This window comes from Leptidea sinapis, chromosome 6 (genome assembly GCF_905404315.1).
Source record: "Leptidea sinapis chromosome 6, ilLepSina1.1, whole genome shotgun sequence".
Lineage (NCBI taxonomy): Eukaryota > Metazoa > Arthropoda > Insecta > Lepidoptera > Pieridae > Leptidea > Leptidea sinapis.
The window spans coordinates 11,950,530-11,978,027 of NC_066270.1; the positions used below are offsets into that span (position 1 = coordinate 11,950,530).

Below are 27,498 nucleotides of genomic sequence, written 5' to 3' on the forward strand. Positions count from 1 at the left end.
TGTTGTGTAATATTTGTCAAGTGAGTATATTAAAACATAAAAAATAATGCCCAAAGAAACTATTGCACGTCCACGAAGTCGCAAGTAAAAGCTAGTAAATAAATGATTTAATATGTCGTTGTGTTTTCAGCTTTGGAACACGTTCCGTGCGACGGTGCGGTGACCGGACCCTACAGCAGTGTTGCTGGAACAACTCTACCCATAGTTCTACTTACTACTTTAGCAACCACAGCGGCTATTTAAGTCTGCACTTAACAATGGCGTTATAGAGAAATATATTTTTTTTAATGTTCCCCTTTCACTGGCCTTTACAAAGGTCTCGCCGATGTCCTAATTCAGTATTATCTATATATTAGTTTTAATATCACAATGCGATGAAATTTGCTGTTAACACGATAATATTTCTTAAGTAGATTTATTTAAATGTACTACGTGTGATAAGTAAGACGTAGATAATGCTTTTAGTTATTTATTTATTGATATTAATATCAGTATATATTTGTGTGGTTTGGATGTCTGTGTTAATCTCAGGTAGAGATAAATGTCATTCAATATTAGTGGTATGTTTAAAGCTTTAACTGTTAAAATTAACGAAAAAAAAATAACTGCTTAAAATTAACTGCTTTTTAATAATAACTGAATATTATATCAAAACATATCAAAGTGTGCCTCGGCTTATATAGGAAACGATACATATCAACACTTAGATAAATTTTAGAAGATTGTATTTAGTATTTCTAAAATCGTGGACGAGAGATTTTTATCGAAATATATATAATATATTAATAAAGATAATATTTATTCAAAAACTAATGAATTCGTAGCTCTTATGACTGGTATGAGAAGACGTGGTTATTTTGTAAATATTTCACATTTTCGATCGTTATATAGGTCGACCAATCAACTTATACTTAACGCCTTTCTAGCAAATATTAGACTCTATTTACATACGAATTAGAACAATATTACAACAATGATTTTAATCAAAATATATCCTTCGTAGAAACGACTCTATAACAAGCTATTTGTATGTATGTACCTAATGTGTAGAAATAATGCTTTAAGTGGAAATTGTCTTATGAATTTAAAATGTTTGAACATGATATTGAAAGTAAAGTATTTAGCTGTAGTATATATTTATACCTATTTATGTGTCAATTAAATCTATTCTTGTGAGTGTGTGAAAAGTTGTGGGAACATATTATGCAAACCTAGAAAACTATTTAATTAATTATACACACATAGTGACTTGATTCTTACAGAGAATGTTAGGAAAGTTAAGCTAGTAGAAATAATATTGTTTAAAGGAGTTTATTGCAAGGGAAACATATCAAACTATATTTGCGTTAAAGTAAAGGATGCGCTATCTAGTGTTTTAAATTTGAATCGACTATAAAAAAAAACTGCGTAATTTTGTCAAAATTCTATTGTTTTATTAGAAAGGAACACAATATTATCAATAACATAAAAATAGTTACAACTCTGTCTGTATGACTAAGGTTTAATTTTTTGTTGGCTAATCTTTAAAAAAAGATGTTTTCTGAGTTCTGCTATTATGGGATTAAATAGTTATGAAGCACTTTTTAAATAAACAAAAACGTGATTTAGGAAAAATTTAATTAAAGAAAGGTAAAATTATAGAAAGGTATGAAAGAAGTGACTATGTTGAAACTGAAGTGGAATCTAAAGTCCAAGAACTGCAAAGAAAACTGAATTAAAATAGAAATAAAAACAATTTCATAATTTCCTAAATGTAAAATTGCAAAAAATGTGACATCAGACACATGACATCTATGATGTTTTCCTCTACTTTCACTAGATGGCGCTCTTTCGACGCCATACAAATCGCAGTTAATTTTTACGCGATCGAATAGGTAAAAAATCTCACACTTGGAACTCAGACTAGGATAAAGGGGGTCTCACAAATGTGACCAACTGTGACCAGGACGGGGGAGGGGTCACAAAATCATGAAATTCGTATTACATTATTTATGGATGGCCCTAAAAGGATTAAAGTCACTATTATATTTTTTCATGTAGTAAGTATTTATGAAGCCATTTAGCGTTTGTTTACGTTTGAAACCCTTGTGTCCGCAAAAGGGTGGAGTTGATCACCTTGACACGAGACTATCGTCCTATCGTAAAAAAATTAAAAATAACCCACAAAAAGTTTATATACAGACTAGTTTGATCGAAAAGTATGGCCTTTGAGTTTCTTGTATGTTCTTCCCACGATCTCAACTTATTCCGAACATAATATGGTAAATTCAGTTATATTTGTAGTGACAATTCAAAAGTGCTTAGTTTAAGCCTATTTGAATAAAGTTTATTTGATTTTGACTAAACTATAAACTCCTTTACACAGTATAAAGCTTAAATACAATGTAAGTTTAGAACGCGAAAATTAAAAATAACTAGTGTTTCTATTAGCTATTTCAATCGAACTGAAATGCACTTAATGCTTTTATTTAATTGAGCACAAATTTGAAAAATAAATCTGGGAAAGCTTTAAATAGTTTTATAAAGATATCATAATGTATATTTTAATGATTAGATATCATTATTTCAATGACATATCATTATTGTAGTTGTTGAAACACAAGCTAAGCTGTTAATAACATTAATATTTAATAGGATTACCGTTATTTTTAATATCCCGTCTAAAGGACAATGGCCATTATTGTATAATTGCATTTACATCCCTACTTCCCTACAAATATTATAAATGTGAAAGAAAGTTTGTTTGTTACGTTTTCAAGCCTTAACAACTGAACAGGTTTTGATGAAATTTGGTACAGAGATAGACTACAGCATTGAACTTGGCATGAGGGATGAAAGTCTGCATTCTTCATTTTCGGAGATAAAACCATGAAACTTTGTATTTAGGCACTTGATAAGAAGTAATTTTTAAACATTTGTTCGATTTTCGAATCTGACCTACATGCACTTTAAATCAAAATTCCCTGTTCAAATATCGAGAATCCATAACGTTTATTTTCGTTCAAAATTTTTTAAAATATTTGCTATACAATTTTAGTCTTGATACATGAGACTTTATGGTATCACCATACACCACCAGTTTTGGTCATTGTCCTCTATGCCCCTTTCTCTCTCTCTGTTTCTTATTTATTTATTTAATATAGAAAAGGCTTAATCAAATCAGTGAAATAAAAAAAAAACATTAAAAATTCCTTTCATTATTGCATATTATTTATTACACGATTAAAAGAGGTTTTTGTTCTTAATATCATATTCGTAATGAAATATAAAATAGTAGTGGAATATAATAAGTAAGATACCTTATAATAACGCTGTTGTTATCTTGTAGCTCTTCAATATTATATATCTATTTATTTAGAACAAATATTAAACAATAAAATCACGCCGTAATCGGAATTAAAACAAACTATCTTGAGATGTAATTTTATTTGATTTTAGGGTGAGTTGCACCATCCCACGTTATAGTTAGGTTAATATCGAAAATTAACGTTAAATAACCATCTCACGAGCGTTAAAACAAAGTCATTTTTCGACGTTAACAATAACCGCTGGATATTGGGTGATTAACGTAATCACAGTAATCAATACTTGTCAACCAGTCATTTAACGGCCGTTTTCAATAACCTATCTATCCTTAGTTTAACTTTCTAGAGGTAGACAAATCTTTTACGCTTACTTATATTTCAATAACCTATCGACAGATAGCACTGGACTATAACTAATAATATAACTATATTGGACATAACTATGGAAAAATAAGATCTTGTCATTAAACGGTGATAGCAATATATCTGTTACTAGAGCTACGTTATTGAAAACAGACGTTAATAAAGTATTGTGATATCTGCAAATATTGCCCCAAGTAATTTTATGCAAATTGCGCCTGATTTCATTGGCCACCCTAGTAGGGTTGCCAGTAAACTTTAATTAACTAGAATTTTGGTGCAACCCACCCTTACTTTGCAAGCTAACCAATCTCAGGATCTGTTAGTTAGTGGTAGAATATTAGTTGGTAATTGCAAAATTAGTATGTACTATATGTCTGAAATATTAAGTGTAAGCTATTTGTTCGGTTGTTACGTGGCCCAGAGACTTGACACAAATGTCTTAATTTCAAAAACCTGGCCTGAAAGCACTAACACGGTCAACTAACTAACGAAATAAGCATGCAGTGCTTTACGGCCATTCCCAATATTCAGTCTCTCATTTTTATCTCTTACTTGAGATAAAAATCGTAACTGACCTTATTCGCACACGCTGTCTGTTAATGTAAATTAGTTTCAATTCACGCGTCCCAATATAAGGCGATAAGAATGACTTATCGGGTATATTGAGACAACTTCAGATTATTGACAGCTAATTACTGACAGTAGAAGGTACTAATTTATCTCTATCTGTAGATAGTATATTGAGAACGGCCGTTAATGAATTTTAAACTACGATAGTGATAACAAAATATTCTATTCAAATTCAGTGGCGTAGCGTGCCTTGGCGGGGCCCCGTATAGAAATTAGCTTAGGGGCCCTTATGAAGGGTAAAGATTTCTCACAAAGGAAAAAAAAAGTTTGCATAAAATTAAAAGAAATATTTATTCATCATAATTATCTAAAGCTGATGATGACTTTAGTTTTTTTTTTTATTTTTTTTTTTGACTTTTGTCATTTCTGAAATAATAAAAAATTTGGGAAGTTTTTATTTATTTTTTCCTACGCGCGTCGGAGGCCGCCGTGGTCCGGGGTATATAAAAATACATTTATTTTCTCAAAATTGATTCCTCTAGAATTTTTTTTGATGTCATTTCTAATATATTAGATACTACTACCGCTTCAGAAACAAATGGCGCTCTGAGAGAGAAGAAGCGGCGCAAGAAATTCCCAGCAATTTTTTTTGCGCTCTTTTTAATCAAATATACAATATTGTATTGTCTATTTGGTTAAAAAGAAAATCTTTCAATAGCAATTATTGCTATAAAATAATCATAATCTAGTCCCAGGCTGTCGGATCACTTAGATATTCAGCTGTGGAGTAGTACGATTTACGACAGAGCCATTTTTTTTATAAAACATTTAAATTTATTTACCCATAGATAATGCCCGAACTGTGGGACTTTATTATCAAAGTGTATACATTTACCCTTAAAGCTATTATGTATCTTGTGAAGCCTACTAGAATTATTTACAATCAATCCCTTATTTCTAGTGTTATAATAATGAAAATCACTATTAAGAGCGAAAAGGTGACGATTTTTGTGAACGTATATTAAATTTTCATAAATGTATTGACAATGACGTACCTACATATAATTGATAGGGCAGATACGGCGGTAGCTACGCCCCTGTTCAAGTTGCTCACAAGTAAAGGAAAGAGAGTCACTTATGGCTTAAAATTGCATGCTCTATGGGTCACTTTGCCGTGCATTAGTTTGTAGGTTTCGCTTAACATATTAGGTGCTAATCAATGTATACATTATATATGTGCACTTATTCTTTTTATACTACGTTTTAAAATGCAGATGACATTGACAATATCAGCTGTTCCATTTACGAGTACTATATTATATATACTTACTGTAAAGCTGATATTTCTTAGCAGCGTTATCTTACGAATATTCTTTTAGGTGAGAATTTATCAATATATAAACAATGATATTATAGTATTAAAAGAGGTAGATATATCACTAGCGCGCCGAAAATCAATCGCCTAAATTGAGTCAATTGGTTCCTTTGGTCGTAGTCGCTCCCTCGATACGAAAACGGTACATACGCGTTTGTTGTTGACAGAATTGCTTACAATTTGATATAGGTACAACATTAAAATGCCGTCTTGTGTTATGGGAAGATAGAATTATATAATTACACATGAAATCATGAATGATAACATTTTATTTGATTTCATTATTTATGTAACAAAATAAATATGTCGCCGTGACAACGCCGATCGCCGCAAAGCCGATCATAGATTAAAGTACAGAAATGACAAAATATTGATGCTGTCTGTTGCGGGATGATCGAATATTTAAGGAAATTATGTAAAAAAGTCGTTGCAGTGAATTTAATACGAAATGTAATAATTTTTAATAAACAAGTGCGTATATAGGTAGCTGAACTATCAAACTACTATCTACTTTTGAATATCATTGTCTATAAATAGATAATTTTAGACATTATAAATATATAGAACGTTAATTTTAATGATTTGTAATTCGTTTGTACAGTTGCACCAAGATTTATTTCATATTAGTGAAAAATATGTTTATGTATAATATTTTAGATTGTTATAGTTAATATAATTTGCTTTATTCGAGAATAAATTGAAGAACTAATTTAATTGAATACGTGTTTTATTGCCCACATACTCCCCATTTTACATATATTTAATGATTTGTTAATAATATGTTATGTTTTTAAAGTGATATGAGATGACTCTCACTTCTAGGATTAATACACAAATAAAATTTGAAAAACAAAATTTTATTATAAAGAATATTACAATGTTTAGATTTACAAGAGCGACATCTCAAGTCAATTTCCTTATATGCAAATATTGGGGTTGAGCAGGTTATCAACTGTGAAGTAGATCCTGTAGATGAAGCCACAACCTGAGAGTTGAACAAAGCAAACAGAATTTTATAACGAGGCAGTATTCGAACGGTTAGCTCAGTTGATTAGAGCACCGGCACGGAACGCCGGAAGTCGTGGGTTCGAATCCCACATCGTTCATAAAATTTTGTTTTTCAACTTTGATTTGTTAATAACCAAAACAATCATACTTACTTATAAATAAAGTTATAATTAACAACTATTAAAGTTAATAATTTATTGTGCAATTAGCGGCCAAATCAAAGAAAATCTCTTTCGATGAATTATTTGAATTTGATAGTTATTTTAAAATCGACGTGCGCACCAACTATTCACCAATACAAATTGCTTTTTCGGAATGTCACCTTTACGCTATAAATTTATTTTAATATATCTAATTTCGGTATAGTATTGGTATTGAAATTTAACTAGTATCATAAAATTCATTTCAAATTCATTGTTTACTCATTTGAATACACAATGAAATGATCTCCTTTATTTATAATACCTTCTAGAATATACCTACTACTTGCCTGCTTATTCTGTCGAATAAGATTAAATATATTTACTATTTTATTTTAATTTCTAGGGGAAGCACAGGTCTAAGGAGCAAGGAAGGGAAGCGAAGGGCCCAGGCGTTTTGTCTTGTCTTGTCGCATCGTTCTGGAAACACCGCACAAGGAAGCTCGTGCAGAAATTTCTTGGAAAACTGTAGACGAACACCACACATACGGATGGTGGTGATTATATCTGAATTGTTGCGTGACGTGCGAATATTATGGAATTCGGCCGCAGGAATCAGTCAAACAGCTCTTCAGAACACTCCCAGTGATAAATACGGTAGAAGATACACAAAGAAGCGACGTTTCTACGCAACATCAATTAGTGAGCTAACGGTTCACAGAAGACTGGATCCCCGATAATTCTAGTAGCTCCGCTTTGAAAATTTGCTGCTTGAACTAAATTTCCAAGAGCCTGGCTAATTAATGCATTCAAATCAAATCAAAATCACTTTATTCATGTATGTCACGGAAATGCATCTTATGAATGAAAAAAAAATTCTTATTGCATCTACTGCTACTTCGTAAAGGGCTGATGAGAAGTAGCAAGAAACTCATTGCCACCCTTTTAAATCTAGATTTACGTTTTCATCGTTTTATTCATTACAACATAATATTAAGTAAAGTGATGCAACAAAGAAAGGATCATTTCGCCTGTTTGCGTCCACTTAGTGGAGTTGGTAAGTTTGAACATGAAAAAAAAGTGTCCGTGTGGTGGTTTATAATTAAAAATGGATGTAATGTAGTCCCTATATAGTCTTGTCATGTTTAATGCACAGTTTTCGACAACACATCTGCTGTTTTGTTTTACAAAGCTACAAATAGCTGAAACAGGCGATTTACCCATTTTGCGTCCAGAAAATCCAGAGTCCGTCTGTCGACCAGCGGGCGTCCACCAGTTTAGCGGGGAAAATTGGAAATAAAAAGGAAAGCTTGCTATTGAAGTCATATTATTTATTTTATAATTGCTAATATTAAAAAGTTTATTAGTATATTAAAAAGTTAAAAGTAAAGTTTATTCAAAACTTTGCCACTCTTAGGGCAAAGAGCAAATCCACTTTCGTCTCCATTAAATATTCTTTCCGGATTGTTTAAAATGTCTTTTTGATTTATGCTCTCCAAATCTTCCTCGAGCTCTTTAAACCAGAGTCTAATAGACTGTTCTGTAACTTGGGCTCTAGCTTTATTTATGCCTTCAGCATTTTTAATCGATATCTCCGTATTTCTCGTCAAAAATTTATCGAACCATTTTTGGCCTGGGCGATCATCCTTGAATTGGTTTTTAAATTGGCCATCTCGTATTATTTTTTGAACTGTATCTAACAATTCATTTTTTTTCACTGTGAAACCACACTTTGAAATACTTAGAAGCCATTCTACTATTTTATTTTCCCCCTCTATCCCCAACACTGGTTCTTGCCCGGGTTTCTTCAATCCATCTGGTCTGCGCCCGTATGGTATTGTGATCTTAGGAATTCCGTAAACCTTACATATTTGTCTTATTGACCTCTTGTTGTCTCGAGCTTCCAAAGCTTTCTTTAAAATGTGTTCTGTATATTTAATTTTTTTTTTTTTATTTGAAACGTGAGAAGTCATCTAAAATAAAAATAAGTTTTTACATTGCTCATGAAAACAAAAAATCTGACTATATATCCGATTCCCCCCCCCCCTCCCTCAACTAATTTTAAATTAAGTTAACAATAATAATCATTTTTTTATTCTAATAAAGTTGTTCTTATCAACATACAGATAATCAGACAGAATCGCAACTAAGCATTCTATTTTATCATTTTAGTAGGAAATGGAACAAAATTCGAATAACAATAATATAGTGGCAAATAACGTAATTTTCGTAGAAGTGTATATTTTTTGGTAAGGTAAGAAATAAAGAGTATTTTTATATTTTATTATTTTTGTGTAATAAAAAATGGACGCAAAATAATATCGGGTTTCTAGAATAGGTAAAGTTTGCGTCCAGTGTGTTTTTTGACATTAATTATCTTTTTATCTATTTCTGATAATATGGACGCTATTTGGCCATTATATTATGCATGTATATAATGTTCATATTGATGCAAATTTATATTGTATTTCTGCTTTATCGTATTTAAATAAACATTTGACTGAGAAATAGCTAGAGTAATCTGCGTCCACAGCGGACGCAAAGTGATTTTTTTGTAAATTTCATGTATCAGTTCGCGTCCGCCTTTTATAAAATTGTCAGTATAAATATTTTAGCACAAACATCGTTATCCCTATAGTGTGGTTCATAATTAAGGTCTAGGGACAACAAAGAATTTTAAATTTGCAATAAATTCATTAAATTCTTCCGTGAAAAGTGCAGCTCCTTACTATTTTTTTTGTACCACTTGCTCATGTCGTCACTCGTTGGTTGCAGACGAATGATTAGTTTATTTTTCATTCAAGTTGGGTTGCGCGCATAGATCTTTTGTTTGTGTGTGTGTATCTGTCATAGATCCAAATATCCATAGTAGCGCTCGTATTTAGGTAAGTGTGTCGGTATGTATTATTTTTCACTGTTGTAAAAAAGTGATCCGTCGTTTGGACGCGAATTGGGCATCGGACGCGAACAGGCAATATGACCCTACTCAAACGTCAAATAGTCAATGACTTACACGAATATGTCAAAAAAATAAAAGTAAATTAATAGAAAACAAATTATTGTAAACAAAGTAGCTGCATCATCCACACACATTGTAAATAAATGAAGGTATTTTGCTAGCACTTTATAAGAGACTATAAAAATAATATAATAACTTTTAAGAATCTGAAGCAGAGCTTCCGGTAACAGCATCATCCTGCCACCATTCTTAATATTATATTATAATTTATAATACTGCATCTACTATAGCTGGAAGGACTATAAAAGCGGTGATGTGGCTATTATTATTATTTTACTATAGTGCGATACTGAACAATTTGAATTGTACCAATCGTACTGTCTGTCAGATTTATCGATTAGGTTTGTGTCAAATCTTACATGACATATTCAATTTACTGCTTAGCGCCATCTTGTGATCATAGTTGAACATACCTGCATCTGGTTACTAGATTGGATTGCCTGAAGAGAATGCCGCTTATAGTTCATTTAGTGACCGGCAGAGAGAGTTGTTTTATTCTTTTCTTACTTGCATTTATGACAAAAAAAGTTTTTTTTTGGCTTTTTGATTTTGATTGATTTGATTTGGCTGAAGATTTTTCTATGGTGAGTTATTAGGCAATAAAATTTTGGCAATTGGGTGTCCGAAACCTCAATGACCAATAATAGTCTTGTTTTCTTAATGTATAAGTTTTTGGAGTTTACTCCTTAAGAATCGATTTTCATATAGGGCGCCTGGTATGAGAAAAATATGGAGAGTAAAGTTACTCATCAAATGGGATAGTAACGTTTTTATCATTTAAATAAAAACAGACTTTGTCTGATTATAAATAAGGCAACAATTATAAGCATTGTATTTTCTTGTCAGCCACCTAGCGTTACTTTTGAAAATTATTTTATTTTGCTATAAGAATTGTTGTGGCTAATGTACATTAGTTGAACCACAGACCCCATCTAAGTTCAAATTAAAAACAAATAATGCTAGATTAAACGTCATTTAGTGTCACTTTCATAAACTATTTCGTATTTCCAAATCGAAAACTAAATCTTTCGAGTAATACGGCAACATAACGGTTTCGATAGATGGCGCTGATCACAAATATTAATAATTAGGTACCTGACCTTAAGAAAAATCACTATTAAGTATAAACTTAAAAATAAGAAGTTAAATATAGTAATTTAGAGCATTTATTAATAGCATTGCTAATGTTATTTTCTGGTTAGCAGTTTAATATTAATTGTTATAACTTATAGCACCCACCACTACCACGGACGTTAAAAGTTTTGTTAAAATGATCTAGCCACTGCCAGTACATGATCAAGCGAACGCGGACGTCCTCATATATCTACTATTCCAAAGGTGTGGAAATCGAGGCTGTTCTTAATGACTGGATGCCCTAACTTTGCTGGTGGTTTAGTTTTTCTGAGTATTTAGGATGGGTAGGGGACTTCTTCTTTGAGCATAGGGATTTTAAAATAAGTACACATAGGTAGGTACACCATTTTGTTTAACGTTTTCATTTTAGCTTCATAGCGGAATCTGCATAGATTATATTTATAATTTTTTTTGTATCTCGATTTATTGAGATTTGTGTTTGATTTTTTTTCCATTCACCTTCAATGACTGATGAGAGTTATCGAACGAGTTTCCCATCCCATTAGATTTTTTGACCCTTCCCTGTCCTAGTCACATTTTTGGGACCCCCTACCTAGTGGGAAGTCACATATTTTACAATTTTCACACTTAGAAATTTATGAAACTATTAAAACAGCAGTGTTCCGAAATTGTTTTTATATCCGTTTAAATTCAATTCTGTTTGCAACTCTTTTATTTTAGATTCCACTTTACTTTCACCATTGTCACTACTTTTCATAAATTTTAAAACGAAATCTATAAATGATGCGGGACTCGTACCCGTGACCTTTCACGTTCGGTGCGAGCGCTCTTTCCACTGAGCCTACCGTTCGAGTGACGTATCTTTGATAAATCTTGTCTGTCTTGTTCAACTCTCAGGTTGTGGTTTCACCTACAGGATCTACTTTACAGTTGATAACCTGCTCATCCTCAATATTAGGAAATTGACTTGAGATGTTGCTCTTTGAAAACTAAACAATTTATAACTAATTAAAGTGATAACCCTCATTTCTGAGATTAATTAGGGAAACTAAATTAATTAATCCCAGAAATCAGGCAGTGATTTACATACTGAATAGATAAACTGGAGTAACGTATAAAAGAAATCGTCGGTTTACTGCAAGAGCTCACTAATGGCATAAAATCATTAAGTGCAGTAATTAATAACTGCGCGAAAATCGTCTATGCTAAGTCTAAGCTGTTCTAATTTGGAAGTTATTACGTATGCATAAAGTTGATAATTACAATATTGGCACTATTGGTTCTATTAAAATCATTAAATCACTTTATAAATTTGAAAATCAAAGTAGTGAAATAATGAACAATTACGTTTTTACAAAACTCATTTATGTTATTTATTCGTTTTAAATATGACATTCGAAAATCACTTTAGAACAAAAGTTGGTTAAAAGTCATTAACTGCACTTATTATAATCAATAATGTTATAATAAGACATTTAATGCAAGACGAACTGCTATAATTAGATTCCTGTCGCCGAATTCCACCTTCGCACGACACGCCACAAGTTAGGATATCATCCCCACCACCTGGATGTGTGGCGGTCCTCCACAGTGCGGTTTTCAAGGAGCTTTCTTCCTCGTACTACAAAGCTGTGGAATAAGCTTCCTTGTGCGGTGTTTAGGGGACGATACGACATGGGTACCTTCAAAAAAAGCGCGTACACCTTCCTTAAAGGCCGGCAACGCTCTTGTGATTCCTCTGGTGTTGCAAGAGAATGTGGGCGGCGGTGATCACTTAACACCAGGTGACCCGTACGCTCGTTTGTCCTCCTATTCCATTAAAAAAAAATAGGTACAATAAAATAAAACACGATACTTTTGATATACTTTTATTAGTATTAAGTATTTTACTCGTAGTTAACGTTATAAATAAAAATGACACTAAAGTATTTGACTAGAATAAAATATATAAGTTATCAATCGTACATTTAACTTAATAAAATCAGTGGTTGGTTTGGATTCAAATGTTTTATGCATTTGAATTGTAATTAGTTATTATTTGGCATTATAATAAATAAAATTATTAGTGAAAATAAGATTTAAGATAAAGTCGTATTCACAAATTAGCTTTTTATCTATTTGAGTGGAGATATAACTATGGAAAACCTCTTTATCAACTATAGTAATATATTTTACCATACTCATATTTATAGCTGCTGTATTTGGTACTCATGTGATGGTGGCCAATGATTAAAACATAATAGAGAAAGCCAACAACATATATAAATCCATAGTATGATAATTTGAACGAACGAAATGTTGAGCCACTGAATGAAATGAAGAAATAAATATTGTCTTAGAGACACCGCAAACTGCAGACTTTTGATCGGCCGATAGTTTGGTTGGTTTCTTAATCAGTATGAAGATGTATGAGAGTACGCACATTATAACGATTCAGTATTGGCCGACAAAAATGTTTGATGGGCTACACGATTGCCTTCAAACTGAACCGTCAGCAAACTATCGGCCGACCGTTAAATCAGTACAGCGCTCTTCTAGGCGCGCACACCACCGATTGTTTAGTCGGCCAGACTCATCAATAGCCGACTTAAAACTAATAGCGAATCGTCCCTAAAACTGTCGGCCGATAGTTGTCTAGTGTGCGCACTCATCACAGGCCCAACTGTTTAGTCGGGCCAGTGTGCGCACTTAACAGCCGAACTCAACCAAACTATCGGCCGCTCGAAAGTCTGCAGTTTGCGGGGTCTCTTAAAAGCGTTGGAGCGTGGGGGCACAGTACAGTAATAGAACAGTACCATAACTTCATACTAGAGCGTCCAAATATACGCACGCACACAAACACATGATTTACACAGCCGCTAAGCATTCTTGGGGAGACAAATCTATTGAGTGCCACGCCGTACACCGCCGAGACTGATCGATGTCGAGTTACAAAAGTCGCCAATATTTAGATTGGCGACTATAATTAATTTCAATGAGACCGCTGTCATACTACTGTTCTACTTGTACTGTGGTGGGGACGTCATATGAATATGGCAAACCCACTTATTATCAGCATTCTTAACACTGCATATTAGATTCGTAGACCACATAAGATCAGTACTATAGATATACTTGTAAACATATGATGACGACCATATAGCCGAATGGTTAGTAACCCTGACTACTAAGCTAGAGGTCCCGGGTTCGAATCCCGGTCGGTGCAATCATTTATATGATGAATATTGTTGTTTGTTTTCGAGTCATGGATGTTTATATGTATTTATGTATGTTTAAGTAAGATATTGTATTAAATATACAGCGTTGTCTTGTACTCATAGTACAGGCTATGCCTAGTTTGGGGCAAGACAATTTATGTACGAGTATGTCAATATTATATTATATTATACCCGTAGTAAAACATAATATGATAACTACTAAGCCGTTTAGCTTTGGGTCCTTAATTATAAAAAAGGTGAGACATTTTACACATTTACTTTAATAATATTGAGTTTGTTATGATAATTATTAATTATAAATATATTATTGAAACTATACTTCTTTTGGCGCGTTAGAGAAAAATTATAAGAGTGAATTTATAGGGTGCGCGCGCACCGACACCCTAACAGTTGTTCAACTTAACCATTTGTATTTTATCATACTTCAGCTTAACCTATAAGCCTTTTGTACCTCATAGTTTGTGTACTGAACCAAAAAACAATGGACGACAATTAAATAAATTTCAATAATATGGATAAGTTGCAAAATATAATAAATATTTATATCTAATTGTTTTCATTGTTTGTATTTAATATCGTCTTAAAGACGGAGATACACTTGTCAGTAAATCGGGAAAGTAGCTGGCATGAAAGTTTCTCGCGTCTGTTCACACGTGCCAGTATGGCAATTGCAACTCCCCGCGAACCCTCCCTCTCCGGGCATGCAAGTAAATCAAATGTTGTGCTAGCTACATGTAGGCCAGTTACAGGCATGCCAGTTAGCGTATTCACATTACAGTAGCTGGCACGTGCAAGGAGCTGGTATGCTAATGTGTAAGCTACGGGCATGTGTAACCCCAGCTTTATGAGTAGTTAGCACACGGCGGATTTACAATCAATTCGTAAATATGCTCCTACCTTTATATTCCCTGTCAGCACTTACTACCGTTAAAATTCATTCACCGTACGTGTCAGCAATAACTTTAACAAAATATCAAAACAATTCGATCTTGACTTATTCTGTATCAGCTCTGATTCCATTAAGCGTCAGTTAGGACATGAGTTCTTTGGTCAATTTGGTGGTCGAGCTGATAATATATAATTAGATAAGTTATACAATAGTGTTAAGCATTTGATTCGTGTACGTAACTACTCATATTGTTCTTGATTTATATTTTTACCTAGCTACTCGTAAGAATCTGTAAATGTCTTTCTGTTACTATATCCTGTATCTATTGTAAAGTGTTAAGCTGTAGATTCTCCAATAACAAAAATAAATAAATACTGGCATGCAGGTTGTGCCCTTGCATGCCAGTAATACCATCGCGTATACACAGGACGGTTCGTGAGAAAACTCGTACCTATTCTTGCGCGCTAATAATGGATAACAATCGAAGTGAATTAAACAAAATCAAAGATTCAGCTACTGGTATGCCCGTAACTGTCATGTCACATGCCAGTTTGGCAACCTCTCGCGGCCTTTCCCTAAACGGGCATGCAAGTATCAAATGTTGTGCTAGCTACATGTATGCCAGTTACAGGCATGCCAGTTAGCGTATACACATGGCAGTGGCTGGCACGTGCAATGTGTATCCCCAGCTTTATTACAATATTATTCTTTTTACAAACGTAAAATAGCACAAGAAATATTTTTTTAAGTATTTCTGTTTTTTTACGACAAAGAAGTATAGCTTCTTTTATACACATTTTTAAACAATATTTATATAACTGCAATTTTCTTTATGATTAATATGATTATTAATACCTAGTCCACAAGGGTCATCTAGATTCGTTCAAGATGGTAGTACAGACAGATCATTAGGCATGATATTTTAGACTTCATTGAATCCACAGATAAGGTCAGCATCCTCGATGTTCTCCACTGATAGCGGAGCAAAGGCAAGAGTCACGGAGTTCTGGAACTTTCCACTGGAGACCAGTCGAACTACTGTGTCTTCGCAGGCAATCAGAATTGATCGACGGGCTGTTAAAATAAAATTGTAATAGAGATTTTATTTTACCTGGTAACAAATACAAACAAAAATATTTTTATTCAAACTAGGATGTGATATCACTTATTGGAAGTCAAAAACTACGACCTATTCAAAAAATATGCTTTAGACCTGAGAAGACCGGGCGCAAAAAACTCAGTGGGCTTCGTTTTCATAAGAATGTAATGACAATATAATATCGTATTATAAAATTTATTTTTAAAAGCCTTACGGCAGTCACTCATTCCGAATCTGTGGTATTATTAAGAAAATCATGTATGTTGTAGTAACCTTTACCACACAAACTTTTTTAACAATTCTTTTGAATTTCGTAAAACTCCTTGCGACTCATTTAATTCAAAAATTTTTCAGTTACATCGCTTAACAAATAATTTAATTACAATCTATGTAAAGAGATACAACAAAATTACTGAAAATCAATCCCAAAAATTCAAAGCGGTACTACAATTGTGCTCGACACCTTGAGACAAGATATTAAGTCTCATTTGCCCAGTAATTACACTAGCTACGGCACCCATCAGACAGAAACATAATAATGTTTATACATTAATGCTTCGCGGCAGTAAACAGCGCCATTGTGATATCCATAATCTAGCCGGCATCCTGGGCAAAGAAGCCTCCTACTGGTAAATGTCCTTCGTCGCCTCTTACCTTGCCCTTGCGCCTGGCACTTCCCAACTATTTTTATGCCCCGGGGCAGCACAATCGAAAAAATATCATCATATGACGTAGTATTTTATAATCAAACCATCAGAGTGCTTTCGCACTACTACGTCCGATCTGAATCCGATCCATATCCGTGAAAACAAGGTCCGAAGTAGTCGTAGAACAATTTCTATGATAGTTTACGAACTAGATCCGGCTTCCGTCATCCGATTTCTTTCCGTCAACCGTAAGAAATAGTACCTCGACTACGACTACCCCAGACCGTGTTTTCACGGGTACGGATCGGATTAGGATCGGACGTACTGCGAAGGCGCTCTAAGTGATCGACTCTTGATTAAACTGATAAAAACCTCAGAAGAGGCAATCGAACAAAAAGGTTTCATTAAAGATTGACATTCATTTTACCGCAATCATCGATCAAAGTATCTCTTCAAGTAATGCCAAGTGCTGGAGTCTATTCAACGTTGTCTTATTTGAAATGGAATCCATAAGGACCTTTTAGTAATAAAAGTTAGAAATGAGAATAAGTCAACAACTTATGTTATAGCAGATAATTATGTAGTTACAGGAGATCTTTCGTAGCCAAATGAATTAATTTTAATTTTAACTTAATGGGATTCAGGATAATGATATTAACCCTCAATTTGAAACAGATCCTTTTTAAGCGACTTCAAAAAAGGACTAACTAGGAAAATTTGACTGTATTTTATGTTTGTTAACTCAGAACTTTCGACTGGGTGAATCGATTTCGATGATTCTTTTTTATTTGAATACTGGTGCTTCCCGTGTTTTTTTTATGACAGTAAGAGATGATGCGAGCAGAACGTTCAGCTGATTGTATTTGATACGCCCTGCTCATTACAATGCAGTGCCGCTCAGGATTCTTGAGAAACCCAAAAAATATGAGCGGCATTACAATTGCGCTCGTCACTTTGAGACAAGATGTTTAGTCTCGCAGTAATTTCACTAGCTACGGCGCCTTTCAGACTGAAACACAATAATGCTTATACATTACTGTTTCACGGCAGAAATAGGCGCAGTTGTTGCATCCATAATCTAGCCGGCATCTTGTGCAAAGGAGCCCACTGGTAAAGTGTGCATGCCCTCATTACAACAATCCCAAGTTGATAATGAAGTTGTAGAAGAATACGCAATTATATTTTTACATTTTTTTGCATACTGGTATTATATTGTTTTGGAATAGTTTTTTTTTAAGTCGATTGTTTTTTTTTTTTTTGATGAGAAGCAAAAAACTATGAAACTCTCTATACAGATACCAACGACTTATAAATATTATATACACATTTTTCATAATAAAAATATTCGTTTATACTTAATTAATTTGCAAAGTTAAATGTGATGGAAATTATCGAAATTAAACGTACATTGTGACTTATGAGGCAATAGTGTATAGACTACTAATTAACTATTTCGCCAATCAGTTTTCTAAATATAGAACAAGTAAACTAATTTAATTACATCAGCAAATTCGTATTCGAATAGTATATTATGATGAATAATAAATTATGAGCTGTTACATTTCATAATTGTATTTTGCTCAAAATAATTTTATGGTCGCGTTAATTTTTATACTTCTAAAACTGTAGATTTTTATTTGAAAGAATTAACAATAAGAGTCTTTTTTTTATGAAAATAAGGGTCGAGACGAGCAGGACGTATAGCTGATGGTAATGGATACGCCCTGCCCATTACAATGCAGTGCTGCTCTGGATTCTTGAAAAACCCCAAAAATTCTGAGTGGCACTACAGCTGCACTCATCACCTTGAGACATAAGATGTTAGATCTCATTTGCCTAGTAATTTCACTAGCTACGGCGCTTTTCAGACCGAAATGCTAACACATTACTGCTTCACGGCAGAAATAGGCGCCGTTGTGGTATCTATAATCTAGCCGGCATCCTGTGCAAAGGAGCCTCATACTGGTAAGTCTTTTCTACTGACGTAATATTGGATGCAGCACCTTACAAACTAATTTGTTATGTGTATGACAGCCATTGTAAAAAGAACTTTATTTGATTGATTCTTTTCTTACTTAGCACACACACAAACATACATACACACACAAGCGCGAATTTCTTATATTTTTATTTCGTATTAATAAAGGGGAAGAGACTGGACCTCACGACACAGGGAATCCTAGTGTGAGGCCAGAATACTTGTAAAATTAATGTTACTTTGTAACATATTTTGTAACAACTATGTAACTAATATGGTACCCCAATTACAATAATTTTTAATTTTTAAATATAATTATGATTGAAAAGAGCGGCTGTTGAGTTTCTTGTATGTTCATCTCACGAGCTCAACTTTTCCTAACATATTATGGAAAATTCAGTAACTTAAAAGAAATATTTATGGTCTTCAAAAGCGCTTAGTTTAAGCGTAATTGGATACAATTCATTTAACCTCGACTTTGAGGGACTTTGTAAAAAAAACACATTGTCTACAATGAAAATAAAATCTATGTGCAGTTATAGTGGATAACAGACAGTGGTCTGTGATACTCGTAAAGTGTAATAAAAAATATAGCCTAGACAATCAACTACTTATCATAAAATAAAATTTTGTTAATTGCAGATTGCATTTTGGTATCAGGTCTTTAATTATCATTAGTAATACTAAATAATTTTTGATTTATGGATGCTTATTAATGAAATCAAGTCATTTAGTCAGGTCAAAATTATTTAGGTCAAAAAATGGAGAGGCCGGATTGCCACTGCCACTTCTCACAGAATATTGTACAATATGTCCAAACTAATCCATACAAAAATATTGGATCCTTTGGATTTACTTTATTGAGTTCATTTGTTATATACTGACATATATAGAGGGCTAAGTTCGAGTATGCATTACCTATTGTGAATTCTTAGGGGAAACTATGCCCTAATTGTCAGTGGTAATAGTAATTCTATGTGAAAACTTTAAAATACAGATACAACAGTTTTATTAAGTGTGTTTAAATTACTAATCCCTTCTACACGATATATAGCAGATTCATTAAAGCTTCTCTCGACGAATAACGCCAAAAGATTTAAATTAACTGCTGTATCGTGTGTTTTAACTCACCTTCGTTAGAGTCGAGACCACACATGCTATCGAACACCTCCATCCGAGTGTGATCCAGTCCGGAGGCTCCACCTATGTCCACGTAGTCGGCAAGGCCTCGCTTTGTGCACTGCGTAAATATTCAGTGAGCCGTTAATGGATAACAATGAAAGTTCTACGCTTGCCAAAGTATACTTTGGGATCAGATTGTCGCCATTATTCACGGATTTAGTATTTGGAATGGAGATGCAATAAGGTTTGCTAGTATTACTATATACTATTCGTTATTTTAAAGTGATATATATACTCAGTCTGGCCATAAATACTGTTACAATTAGAAATAAACAAAATATTACATTTGAATATGGAATCTGTCATTTTTATATGATTTCATTAAGTTTTCTCATTTTGGTGACAATATTTTGCGATATTAATTTGGAGAAGGGTGATAAAGAGAACCGAATTGCTGTGATTGCATTACACAAAGTAGGTATGGAGCCAAATCAAATTTATAAAAATCTCCTTACGTATATACTCCTAGGTATTAGTAAAATGTATGTATACCGGGCTATTAATAGGTACAATGAGACCTCCTCTGTTTGTGGCAGAAAAAGATCTGGCCGTCTACGTCGTGTTCGTACGAAAAAGCTGGCCAAAGCAGTAAGAGCTAGTTCAGACATGGCGGATTCCGCGCGGATGCAAATCGCGCGGTTCTAAACGCAAGTGTTCAGACAGGCGCGGATGTACATGCGGAGTGCCGTTATTCGCATAGGGTGACAGTCCAATCATGGAAGTCGAAGAAGCAATATGTGTGTACTTGTTGCTCCGTAAAAAAGAAAGAAAGAAGAAACGGCAGTATTGGGTGCATCCAATATTACGCGATCGGTTTACTCATGGTCAGTTTCAGACTTTATATCCAAAATTAAGAAGTTTTGAACCAAAATTCTTCAATTATTTGAGAATGTCGATAAATTCATTTGATGAATTATTAGAAATGATGAGTAAACAAATTGAATCTAATGATACCCATATGAGGTCAAGCGTGTCCCCAGAAGAAAAACTCGTGATCACATTAAGGTAAGATATTTATTTTATACGTCAGAATATATATTTTGTACTATAGAAGACTGTGAATCGTCAGTGCTATTGCATGATAAAGGCGATGGAGACTCTCCTGGTACTATTGTAGAATATCCAGTGAAATATCCTTGTGGGTTTGAATATTGTTGGTTTTGCCAAAATACTGCATTATGCGTGTTTTGCTGGCTCGTGATATGAATAGGCGATGGTAATTTCTGCCCTTTCTGTATTACCTGGAGCAATTCAATTTTAGTAGCCAATCGTTTATTTTCTGGAACTTTCTTTAACTCTTTATACAATGACATGCAAAAAAGTTTATCATCATCATCTTGCTTTGACATACTTTCTTGTATTTGTCTTTGTATTTTATCTCTTGATTCAATACTATTTTCTAATATGTTAGCCAATCGCTCTTCTGAAGTAATTTTAGTTTTCTTCCTTTTATTGGGTACCGGTTGTATTTCACGTGCATTTACAAAATTATCTAGCTTTTGGTCAATGTTCCGAATTTCTTCATTTTTGGCTTCATCTATGTTTGTGATAGTTTCTTTGTTTTCTATCGTCTTCTGAAGAAAAGAAAGCCGGTCGAAATACATGTATTTTGAACCTTTACATGCACCAGAACCAGAAGGAATTGATTTGCCTTTCTTGAATTCCTTATTATAAGCATCACGGATGTTCTTCCATTTTTTTTGTAATGATACACCTGGAACAGAAATCACTATCTTTAACAAATATAAATACAGTAGCGGTTAGGTAATTCAAGACACTCATTATGCTTTAACTAGCGGACCCGGCAGACTTTCAAAACGATACAGATTAATATTTTATTTTTCAGATATCTGGGTACTGGTTGTTCCTTTGGAGAACTACATTACAACTTTCGTCTTGGCAAATCTACAATCACAGGAATTGTCCGTGAAGTATGTGAAACTCTGTGGGAAAAAGTCACAAAAAACGTCATGCCTGAACCCAGCGAAGATATATGGAAGAAAATAGCTAAAGATTTTGAAAAATATGCAAATTTTCCCAATTGCATAGGCGCCATAGATGGCAAGCATATAAGGATTACAAAACCCAAAGATTCGGGTTCTTTGTATTATAATTACAAAACTTTTTTTTCCATAGTACTGTTGGCACTTTGTGATAGTAACTATTGTTTTACTTTCATAGATATCGGATCTTACGGAAAAAGTAGTGATTCTGCAATTTTTAAAAATTCAGCATTTTATAAAAGGTTAATAGAAAAGTCATTACACATACCAAAACCTAAACCAATATCTGAAACAGATCCTAAACCATTGCCATACGTCATAGTTGGCGATGAAGCGTTTGGTTTATCCGAAAATGTAATGCGACCCTATGCAGGTAAAGGGCTATCATATGAAAAAAAAATATTTAATTACAGGTTATCAAGAGCTCGACGTTTTATTGAATGCACTTTCGGAATTCTGGCAAACAAGTGGCGCATTTTTCATAGGCCTATAAACGTGAATATAGACTTTGCCGAAGACATAATAAAGGCCTGTTGCGTGCTACACAATTTTGTTAGAACTAGAGATGGTATACAGTATGAAGATACTTTACATACTGCGCCAATGAGTAATCTTATTACATTACATGCAGGAAGGGGTACACCATCATCATTAAACATTAGAGACAAATATGCTAATTACTTTGTGAATGAGGGTCGTGTAGAATGGCAAGACACGAAAATATGAAATTAAAATTGTTACAGTTCGCGCCAAATAACTAAACTCAAGATGGCGCGTCGCGTTGGTGGGTTGTACATATTACAGTTAATAGCTATACGTTACTGTGGTAACGTGATAGTTTTCCCGCGCTCGTTACGTACCGCCAAACAACGTTATACACATTTCAGTTATTTGGGGTGGACTGTCTATTACAAAACATGTAAACTACCCTGGTAAAATGTATAATTAAATGTCTACTGACCAAAAAGAACCTTCTTTTCCAAAGAATCCTCATTTTCTCCAAAAATCTCCACCAGCTCCTGCCAAGCTCCGTTTTTAATCGTTTTGTTAGAATATTCTGCACATTGGATGTTCCACAAAGCAGGTCTTTTTTCCACCTCATCGATGAATAGCTCGGTGTCGAAGCGATCCATTGTCACCGTCCGATACTACTGAACTAGCTCTTAGAGCTAGTTCAGACATGGCGGATTCCGCGCGGATGCAAATCGCGCGGTTGAACCGCGCGGATCCTAATTACATTAGCGCCTTACAAATCGTTCATACCTGTCCGCACGGATTGACAATCCGCGCGGCTCAACCGCTAAAAATGAATTCGCGCGGTCGCCGCTCGGTTTTATTTACTTGACGTACCTAGAGGGCGTTCAGTTGCTCCGCGGAAGCCGCGCGTATCGGACGGTGACAATGGATCGCTTCGACACCGAGCTATTCATCGATGAGGTGGAAAAAAGACCTGCTTTGTGGAACATCCAATGTGCAGAATATTCTAACAAAACGATATAATAAATATCTTACCTTAATGTGATCACGAGTTTTTCTTCTGGGGACACGCTTGACCTCATATGGGTATCATTAGATTCAATTTGTTTACTCATCATTTCTAATAATTCATCAAATGAATTTATCGACATTCTCAAATAATTGAAGAATTTTGGTTCAAAACTTCTTAATTTTGGATATAAAGTCTGAAACTGACCATGAGTAAACCGATCGCGTAATATTGGATGCACCCAATACTGCCGTTTCTTCTTTCTTTCTTTTTTACGGAGCAACAAGTACACACATATTGCTTCTTCGACTTCCATGATTGGACTGTCACCCTATGCGAATAACGGCACTCCGCATGTACATCCGCGCCTGTCTGAACACTTGCGTTTAGAACCGCGCGATTTGCATCCGCGCGGAATCCGCCATGTCTGAACTAGCTCTTAGGGAAAGAATTCGAAGAAATCCTGTCCGGAACCAAATTATATTATCTCGGGAGATGAAGATAGCACCATGTCGCGTATTTTTAAATATGGCTTTGCATAAATCTTTGTACAAATAAATATTATACAAATTCAGCTTGTAAACAAAATTTATGATCGATGCTCGGTTAATAATAATAAGAAATACTGACGCTCGCAACGAACCCGAGAGGTCGCGGGTTCGAGTCCCGCATTATTCATAAATTTTGGTTAAAAATTTAATTTGTATAATATTTATTTATACATAATTTACTAAGGATTAAAACAAATTATGGTTGCAAAATTATGTTTATTTAAAAAAATGCTATTTATTTATACAGATGATGAAAACTGTTCAAAAAGTTCAATTTAATATTGAATTTCGATCGGGATTACGCCTCCAACGCTCTTGCTACGGGCTTTGCATAAATCACAAAGTTTAATACAAATCAAATTTATATGGAGTGGATTGAAAAAAAAAAAAATGGTTTAAAAAAACTACACAAATATATTCTTTCCCCATAAATGACATATTAAAATATCACTTTGCAGTTTATAAGTTACACGTTTAACTTTGTCAGTTAAAAGCAAAATTAAAATAAATTATCTAACATATAAAATTCTCATGTCGCAGTGTTTGTAGTTAAACTCCTCCGAAACGGCTTGACCGATTCTCATGAAATTTTGAGTGCATATTGGGTAGGTCTGAGAATCGGAAAACATTTTCATCCCCCATCAATGTGAGGGGTGGTCCACACCATTTTTTTTGATTGATTGTGAGTCAGCATTAAAAAATACACACAACTTCAAATTTTCACCCATCTACGATCATTCGTATAGCGATTTTAATATCGGGAATACAATCTTTGCTGGGTCAGCTAGTAATTTATAAAAAGAAAGAAGGGTCTTATTGGATTGCAAACACTTTGTCTAGTTACACTACATTCAGATAATGTTTATAAATAATTTGATAAGAAAATAACAAAAACAAAATCTATTCAAAGGGTTTTAAAATTTATGAGTCTCAAATAACTAGATCCTCAAAGTTTTTATTAAAGAACATATTTGTAAGGCGGGTATAAATGCTGGAGCTTTAAATAAGTGCTTCACGGCAGAAATAGGCGACGTTGTGGTACCCATAATCTAACCAGCATCCTATGCAAAGGAGCCACTGGTAAACTTGTTTGTATGAAAAATTTACTTGTAAAATTCATTCTGTTTTGATTCACACTCTGGTTGAAGTCATCCATTCAGTTAATGAGATTGATGTTTGAGTATACTTAAGTGTACTTTATACAAGAGTATAGTGAAGAGATAGTTATAATGGTGTTAATGATTACTTAAGGTGTCTGAAAAGACTCGTTTGGCCGTGCATGATGGGGTGTTGGTTCCAACACTCATGTATGGAAGTGAAAGTTGGGTATGGCAGAAGAAACATGAAAGCAGAATAAATGCAGTTGTGATGAGAGCGTTGAGAAGCATGATAGGAGTTAAACTGAGTGACAGGATAAGAAATAGTGAGATAAGGAAACGTTGTGGTCTGAAAGAAAATGTTGTGACAAAAATTGAGAAAGGTATGCTGAGATGGTTTGGCCATGTCGAGAGAATGAATGAAGAACGATTAACGAAAAAAGTGTATAAGGCCAGTGTGAACGAAACTGTTGGAAGGAGTAGACCTAGGCGGACGTTTCAAGATCAAATCAGGGACGTCTTGAAAAAAGGCCAGGTCAAGAGTACCCTAAACCGAAGAGCATGTATGAAAGAAATAATGAAAGTATGTAAAGATCGTAGCAAGTGGAAAGAAGTGGTCTCTCCCTATCCCTACGGGAAAGAGGCGTGATTATATGTATGTAAAAGGCATAAAAGGCATTTATTTTCTCAAAATTGATTCCTTTAGAATTGTTTTTGGTGTCATTTCTAAAATACTAGATACTTCTACCGCTTCGGAAACAAATGGCGCTCTAAGAGAGAAGAAGGGGCACAAGAAACTCTCCCAGCATTCTTTTTTTGCACTCTTTTCAATAAAATTATACAATATTGTACAGACATTTCTATCGCTATAAAATAATCACAATCTAGTCCCAGGCTGTCCGATCATATAGATATTCAGCTGTGGAGTAATAGGATTTACGAAAGAGCCATTTAATAATAAATCATTTAAATTTATTTATAGACTAGCTGCCTCGACAGACGTTGTTCTGTAGATAGTAAAAAAACAACTGTTTTATATTTCAAAACATCAAAAATTATTTCGTAAATATGCTCCCTATTGTTATAATGAAATTGTTTCACAGCGGAACTGTCAAACCGTGCGTCACTAAATTCTCTCATAGAAAATATGTCCATACAAAACAAATATTGAAAATAAAAATATTTATGGGTCCCAAATCGAAATAAAAACTATCCTATCTCTCAAGTTTTACCAAACTGCACTCCATGAAGTAATCACCATTAAAATCCGTTCATTAGTTTAGGAGTCCATTGAGGACAAACATTGTGACACGAGATTTATATATATATTAAGATAATGCCTGAACAGTGGCTGGGACTTTATTATAGAAGTGTATACATTTACCCTTAAAGCTATTATGTATCTTATGAAGCCTACTAGAATTGCATGTTATGATAACTTACTCGATGTAGTGTTCCGGTCTCCAAGTAAAGTATGCCACTCTTTTTGACAGTTTGGCCAACGTTTAGATCCAATACACGCACGACGCTGGGAGAAATGGCTATCACCGAGCAGTTGCCAGTTTCGCCGTGGTTACGGAGTGTGTATACACCTTCCGCACCAAACAGCATTATGTTACACGCTACAAATTTAAAAAAATAAATAAATAATAAAAATAACAGCTTATATTAAGGATTGGTCTACGCTGCGCTTCAACTAGATACCGCAGGCGAAATCGCAAAGTGCGGCAAGTAATACTACGCCCAGGTGGGCGTACCCGAGCCAGTCTCGAACAATGTGTGACGTTGACGTGCCACATGTTCTGTTAAACTTTGCTAATAATTGAAACTAAAATTCCGGGTTGCGTGGTAAAACTTTGTAAAAATAATACTAGATGATATAAGAAAGACACGGGGATCACATATCATCAGTAAGTATTTTGTATTTTGATAATTTCAATGTAAAATAACACGAAGTGTATGTTAAATATTGAAATATGCTATTAAATGTCAAAATACCACGCACGCAAGCATCTTATAATTGCCGTAATAAAAAAGCTTTTGTTCTTAGGTATTACGGTATCTAGTTAGAGCGCAGCGGTGACCAATCCTTAACCTGTCGAGGACCTTACTGCCCCAACGGACGTCTGTCCGTCGAATTATGTGCCCTGCCCACTGCCACTTCAATTTCGCAATCATTTGGGCTATGTCGGTGACTTTGGTTCACCTAAGGATCTCCTCATTTCTGATTCAATCTCGCAGGGAAACTCAACTCCGAGCATAGCCCTCTCCATTGCCCTCAGAGCGACCATGAGCTTTCTCATATGGCCAATAGTTAGCGACCACGTCTGCGTACCGTAAGTCATATATATATATATATTTTATGTTATTGTCACTCCCTATGGTAACTAAATATATTACTATTTCTATATATAACTCATTCTATATAGAACTCATTCTATATGTAACACAAAATAAAAATTATTCAATTAAA

General features: G+C 34.1%; 4 protein-coding genes and 1 long non-coding RNA gene across 6 annotated transcripts in view; 3 read left to right on the forward strand and 2 right to left on the reverse strand.

The window, feature by feature from the left end:
• The window catches only part of LOC126965170 (uncharacterized), an 84,715-nt gene extending 78,383 nt beyond the window's left edge, over window positions 1–6,332 (forward strand). Inside the window, exon 2 of the long non-coding RNA XR_007729492.1 lies at window positions 4,377–6,332. This is a non-coding gene — a long non-coding RNA (uncharacterized LOC126965170). The remainder of the gene's footprint in view (window positions 1–4,376) is intronic.
• LOC126965000 (acetylcholinesterase-like) overlaps window positions 1–6,332 on the forward strand; it is an 83,403-nt gene extending 77,071 nt beyond the window's left edge. Inside the window, exon 7 of the mRNA XM_050808396.1 lies at window positions 131–6,332. Within this exon, the coding sequence (XP_050664353.1) occupies window positions 131–243 (113 nt within the window). The 3' untranslated portion in view covers window positions 244–6,332. The remainder of the gene's footprint in view (window positions 1–130) is intronic.
• Window positions 6,333–12,729: 6,397 nt separating this feature from the next.
• LOC126965072 (corticotropin-releasing factor-binding protein) overlaps window positions 12,730–27,498 on the reverse strand; it is a 38,802-nt gene continuing 24,033 nt past the window's right edge. For both annotated transcript variants that reach the window (XM_050808523.1, XM_050808524.1), the window contains exons 5-7: window positions 26,469–26,647; window positions 19,838–19,946; window positions 12,730–16,056 (exon numbers count right to left, since the gene is read on the reverse strand). In XM_050808523.1, coding sequence (XP_050664480.1) covers window positions 15,905–16,056; window positions 19,838–19,946; window positions 26,469–26,647 — 440 coding nt within the window. In that variant the 3' untranslated portion in view covers window positions 12,730–15,904. The remainder of the gene's footprint in view (window positions 16,057–19,837; window positions 19,947–26,468; window positions 26,648–27,498) is intronic.
• Window positions 20,482–22,861, forward strand: LOC126965056 (uncharacterized). The gene is made up of 2 exons (XM_050808501.1): window positions 20,482–20,893; window positions 21,735–22,861. The coding sequence occupies exons 1-2, from the start codon at window positions 20,604–20,606 to the stop codon at window positions 22,615–22,617; spliced, it is 1,173 nt and encodes a 390-aa protein (XP_050664458.1). The 5' UTR covers window positions 20,482–20,603; the 3' UTR covers window positions 22,618–22,861.
• LOC126965086 (uncharacterized) lies at window positions 20,884–23,030 on the reverse strand. Its single transcript, XM_050808545.1, has 2 exons — window positions 22,853–23,030; window positions 20,884–21,602 (listed from the first exon to the last, which is right to left on the reverse strand). The coding sequence occupies exons 1-2, from the start codon at window positions 23,022–23,024 to the stop codon at window positions 20,908–20,910; spliced, it is 867 nt and encodes a 288-aa protein (XP_050664502.1). The 5' UTR covers window positions 23,025–23,030; the 3' UTR covers window positions 20,884–20,907.

Excerpts from the sequence above, each read along its gene's own strand:
- LOC126965056 (XM_050808501.1), top strand. The coding sequence starts at position 20,604 with ATGGAAGTCGAAGAAGCAATATGTGTGTACTTGTTGCTCCGTAAAAAA. Across the intron at positions 20,894-21,734 it reads AAACTCGTGATCACATTAAG|ATATCTGGGTACTGGTTGTT; the intron begins GTAAGATATTTA and ends TTTATTTTTCAG.
- LOC126965086 (XM_050808545.1), bottom strand. The coding sequence starts at position 23,024 with ATGGATCGCTTCGACACCGAGCTATTCATCGATGAGGTGGAAAAAAGA. Across the intron at positions 21,603-22,852 it reads GGAAAAGAAGGTTCTTTTTG|GTGTATCATTACAAAAAAAA; the intron begins GTCAGTAGACAT and ends TTTCTGTTCCAG.